The 5,706-nt window shown below is 38.0% G+C and overlaps 1 protein-coding gene across 1 annotated transcript; it reads left to right on the top strand.

Annotated features, from left to right (window-relative positions):
* Nucleotides 1-403: 403 nt before the first annotated feature.
* LOC136854380 (gastrolith matrix protein-like) lies at nt 404-1,777 on the top strand. Its single transcript, XM_067130682.1, has 3 exons — nt 404-542; nt 926-1,091; nt 1,245-1,777. The coding sequence occupies exons 1-3, from the start codon at nt 540-542 to the stop codon at nt 1,370-1,372; spliced, it is 297 nt and encodes a 98-aa protein (XP_066986783.1). The 5' UTR covers nt 404-539; the 3' UTR covers nt 1,373-1,777.
* The last annotated feature ends 3,929 nt before the right edge of the window (nt 1,778-5,706 follow it).

Here is a 5,706-nt window from a genome sequence, read left to right as displayed (position 1 = left end):
GAAAAAAAGAAAGGAACAAAGGAAGCGGATCAGACGTGCGTCATCAAATACAAAGTATGACGACGGCGATGCCCTGCATAAGAAATCAACTCGCCAGGTAAATCCCTGCAGAAGCTTCAAAGGTCTTGACCTTCGGTGGGCAAGGAAGCGGCAGCAGGCCCCTCCCCCAGGTCTCTCTGTCACTATCCTTACCTGGGATTCCCGTCTGAGTTTGTTGTTTGGGCAGAATGCGTAATGACTACGTCATCAAAAGCGACGTCTTAGTGTGTCATTCTCTGTCTCTCTCTCTCGTTCCAGCTGCTGTTGGAAGTCCCGAAGGTTCTTGGAATACGACTCGGAAGGAAGACAGAGGACCTGTCCGGGGCAGTCCGAACTGACAGGAAATTCCGTCAGATTGTGAGAGTGGAAGAACGAGTTTTTCTGTCTCAGTCTCTCCTGTTTCCTGAGATGGTGGCCTCTGGCAAGAATCTCGCAGTATTTATAGAAGGCGGAACGGGCTCGGTCGCTTACTTCTTTTCCGTCTGACAATCAAAGCAGCAATGGTGAGAGGTCTTTATGTGTTGCGCTCATTTCGGGGCTCGTTGCTTGGCAATGGACTCCAATGTTCTGTGAATTTCTTTGACTTTGATTCATGCAAGCACGCATGTAGATTTTGATATATATGTCTTGATGCAGATAATTATATGCTTTAACATATAGGTTTATTTATATTAAGAAATGAATATATATATATATATATATATATATATATATATATATATATATATATATATATATATATATATATATACATACATATACATACTATTTGGAAACAACACTTAGATAAATGCAAACAGTGTATACATTTATGTATTTTTTTTATTCTACACATTTATAGCAGAAGCATTTTATATGACATGAAACTCATCATACCATTTCACAGTTCCGCACAACTTCCCTGTTGGCATTGGCACTCGTCCTAACGGTCGCAGTCGCTTATCCGCAATTCGGCGGCGGATTCGGTCAACCTGGGTTCGGTCAACCTGGGTTCGGTCAACCTGGATTCGGCGGCGTTGGATTCGGCCAAGGTGGTTTCGGCCAGCCTGGATGTAAGTAAATTGTCGTTAAGACGACCCTAAGTGTTAAAAAAGAAAAAAATAAAAGTTGCAAACTCTGTCGCCTTAATCAGTTACAGTGTCACAAGCGAAGTCTGCAGAAGAAGAAGAACTGAATGTTTATTCCCGTTTTCTTTTCTCTTCCAGTTGGAGGCGCCAGCCCCTTCACGAACGCCTTCGGCGGTCCCTGCAAGTTCTGGAACCAGGACCCAATCACCAGGCAGTACTTCTGCACCGAGAGGCCTGATCAGACATTCCCTGGGGCTTTCTCTTAATTGTTCTACGACGTTTCACAAAATTGGTAAAGAATGATTCAATGGATCTTCGCTTTACAAACCATGACTCCATAGAATCGAGAAAGAGTGAGAGAGAACTGTTTTAAATACTACTTGAGTCTCCTCACATCAATTATTGAGAAATTAGGGGATTTACGGATTTGAAATGGTTCCTTATCAATAATATATATATATTTCGTTCGATTATTTGTGTATAGACGTCATAAATCATCATTGTGTATTCCTGTTGTGAAGTACAATATTAATGACAGGTATTGGACTCGTAATACCTAACATATCAAAAGGCATATTTATGAAGAGAGAGTGTGTGTGTGAGAGTGAAAAAGAATTCTGTAAGAAATGAGTAAATATGTTTTTTTTCGAAAAATAAATATGAAAGAAGAATACTTACTTCATTTACCTATCCATGAGTTCAGTTGATCTGGTATACATATAATTTTAGGTACCTGTTAAGACTAGATATAAAAAGGGCATTGATCGTTTTGTTTGGTCGAAGTTTACATTAGTTTTCATTTTCCATCACAACTAACGTTGCAAACTAAAGAACGAAATGTTAGGACAAAACTATATAAGTTGGAGGTAGGTGCTTCTTACACCTAAACTGAATTATCTTCATTAATATCCACACTTATTTTCAGTAAAATAGCTGCAGACAACATTAGAGCTCAATCGAGCTAAGTTTAAGCCAGCACAGGTTCATTTTCAGTAAAAAAGGTCTGCACAAGCTAATTGACCTTTTTAATAAGTTCCATTTTGAAAAGTGGCAGAATAACTTGTTAGAGTCATCAGACCCTGAACTTTCTAATGCCTGGCTCTAAGCAGAGAATTAGAATTCTAACTGAGGTTGAGAGTACAGCAAATGATGGCACGTACATGGCTTACAAATAATAGCATGATGGTGAACGAAAAGCCATTTGGAGAAGGATGCTGTCTCCCTTAGTTATGCCATTGAAAAATCCAAATTGATGATGATTTAAAACATCTAAACACTGGAATTTCACTATTTACTTTATCAGTGTACTGTGGAAAATTAATTCTGCGATTAAGATTAATGGACAAGAACGCCTTCTTTCCAAATCTTACACTTGACATGGCATTCAGTGATTCACTCAATCTTGTGTGAATAACTGTTTATTAGATATGGTTATGTGATACTTTTATTGTTCTGGCTATTAAGGTCAGCAATGTCTGGGAGCTGAATGCAGTATCGGACGTTTTCCATTTATGTCAGAAGAAGCAGACTACTGCAATGTGTCTCAGGTACAAAGAGAGCTCTTAAATGATTCCATGAGCTGCAGTTTGTAACTGCTGAAATGTGTTCTCAGCTTACTGGAAGGTTGACATAGTTTTATTTCAATGGAATCTGTAAGACAGATGATTGAGAGTGAAACCTTCATACTGGCAAACTCTTATTACCTTGCTTAGCAGGTAACCCACCGTTTTGTTGGGATACTGTGGTCTGCATATAGATCAAACATTCACCCTAGTCAACAGTGAATACGCTTTGACTGTTTCCAGTGATCCTAGTGATTATGGTGATGTTAAGAAAGAAAGAATAGTGTGTTTAAAGCACACACAGGCTTGTCTACTAGATGCTGATATTCCAGTGACAGTCTTCATGTTTGAAAGGATACTCTCCTGGACTGTCGTTTTACAGGCCTTTAGTGAGTTACAGTGAGAAAGGCCCTTGTGGTAACAGAGGTTTTCATTAGTGTCCTTTTCGTCTTAGCCTTTTGGTAAAGATAAATGTTGGAGCTCCAGTTACTGGAAGGTCAGGTAAACACTGTTGTATGTACTGGCAAAGGTGATAAGGTATGAGACCTTTATGGACTCTAGTCTTGTACTTAAGCACTGGGTTTAGGTGTAAGGAGAGGTCACCCCTCTAATGGATTTCAGAACAGAGCATAGTGCAAAATGGTGTTTGATTTTCAATGTAGTCAGAAAATCTACAGGGACAGAAGAGAAAGGCTGGGATCATAAATGATCCATGAGAACAGGCATAAGAGAATTAAAATAGTACCTGGATTCAAATGTGGATATGCACTCGTCATCATCTAACTCCATGACTTCTCTTGATGAGGAAATGGGTAGGCCATACTTATGCGCATGCTCTGTAAAAACATTTGTATAAATTTGTGATTTCCAGGCGTTTGGTTGAGTACTTTACCTACACTTTATTCGTAGACACGAGAAAAAAACGAAAATGTACGAGGGGTTTTAAGAGGAAAAGCTTCATTTACTCACAGCCAGTGCAAGAAACACAGGTCGTTTGATGTTTAAGGGGAGATATTCCTCGTGATCCCCGTAGGGCGGATGGTAGGCAACCGAACCAGTACAATCTGGTTATCAGGCTGGCTCTGGAATCCTGTGAAATGCTCGTGTACGGTCATAGTAGGCGTCCTTGGGGTAATAAGGTGGTCGTATATTATTTCTGTTTTATTACTCACCATTTGCTAATCCACGGGTTATTATTATATTCTTTTAGGGGGAAGAATTGTTCAGAAAAGAGTTATTGTTAATTATTCTTACTTGACTGGTTTTGTTTCATAACTGCTGAGTTTCATTTGATATAGATTTATATATTCCAGCAACATCTGCATTTGTTTTGAGAGCCTAATTACCGTTACAAATTGCCATCGTATGACTGCACATTTGTGTGCAGAGAGAGAGAGAGAGAGAGAGAGAGAGAGAGAGAGAGAGAGAGAGAGAGAGAGAGCTACTTTTGATGACTACAAATTATTTCGTTAACTCGTTTACCAGGACGTAAGCGGTCACTAAAAATAAAATGACACTTCTGCATCCCATCTTCATGTCCAGTTTAGAAATTGTCAAAAACTCAGAAAACGCAGAGAACAAAGGTACATTGACCATTGCAGTTATCCAGTATAATGTTACCAAGATTTAACCTCGCCCATTTGTTTACGATTCTATAATCAAGAGTTTGAGAAAGACATAAACAGCCACCTATTTACTCCCTCTGCGACTTCTTCAAGGCTTTGCATGCCCTTGAAATCACCTCACGTACCAAGTTAGGTGGGGAAGTTTGCTGCTATTGCCTGTCGTGTTGTGGCACTGGGTTTCCATTTTGCAATCCAGGGATCTCCTCTGTTGTCCGGTTCTAACTTACCAGTTTTGAATGAGGGGCTTCCAGCATTCTAAATATACACGAATGTACTGCAACATGTGAGCGCATTCTATGTGTTTATTTCTAAATGTAACGATCTATTCATTTGGAAGAGATGTAAATTAATTTCTGTTTTCTGTAGGTTATTTCTCTTATAGAGAGAGATTATTTTTTACAGAAGAATTCAGGGAATGTGTTCTAATAAAGTGAGGTCTCATAGCTAGATCGAAATGAATCGAATCAAATTGATTTTCTTGAAGGAGTCCAAAGGTAATGAATTAATTTGGAGAATGTCCCGTTCAGTAGAGGTGAAAATCAATAAACAAAGACTCCTCTCTCCCTTGGGAAATGTAGAAGACTTTTGACCGTGCTAATCAGGTTTGCTTTAATCTGTTAGTCAGGATTTAACTCTATGTAATTATTCTTGTTATGGTCCTGTTAATATATATATATATACTTTATAAATAAACTTTTGTATTTTGGCATCTGGGTAATAGAGGGCAGCAGTGTACCCGTAGCTTTAGCTGAATTGTCTATCATCCTTGTTTTGTTTATATTCACATCGGAGACAGAATGAGAATAAGTGTGCCTAATGGGTTTGTTTGTGTAACAAGTGCCTCTGGATTTACCAATTAAAAACAGCAACCTCACGGTAAGTCTCTAATTGTTCCTTAAAAATGTATTTCTACCAACTCTTATTTTATTGTTATTGTCAGTTATAGATGTTTTTGGTTATTGGTATTTGTTACTGGTTGAGAATTATTGTCTCTCTGCTCTTGAATGCTACGTGACATATTGCTGGGATATCGCGAACTTTCTCACACTGACTCAAAAATTACTGGTTTTTAGATAGAGCTTATTTTTGTAATTTATTCCTCTCGTTAAATTTTGGAAATGCTTTGATCTAATTTGGTTAAGGGAAAGAATCCTGCGAGAGGTTAATAGTTAACGGGGTATTATAATATAAGCATTAACGAGGTCTGTGCCTACTAGATTTTTTGTTATGAAGTCGAATCATTTTATATTTTCTTTATATTTTTGGAGATGTAGACCAACCGTACCTATATATATAATGTATATATATGTATATAAATATATTATACATCCATGCATGTATATAAAATATATATATGTACTGTATGCATGCTTGCCTATTATGGTGCGTATTCCGAAATTACACACAAATAAA

Source organism: Macrobrachium rosenbergii, chromosome 29 (assembly GCF_040412425.1).
Source record: "Macrobrachium rosenbergii isolate ZJJX-2024 chromosome 29, ASM4041242v1, whole genome shotgun sequence".
Taxonomy (NCBI): Eukaryota; Metazoa; Arthropoda; class Malacostraca; order Decapoda; family Palaemonidae; genus Macrobrachium; species Macrobrachium rosenbergii.
This window is presented reverse-complemented; position numbering and strand designations above follow the sequence as displayed.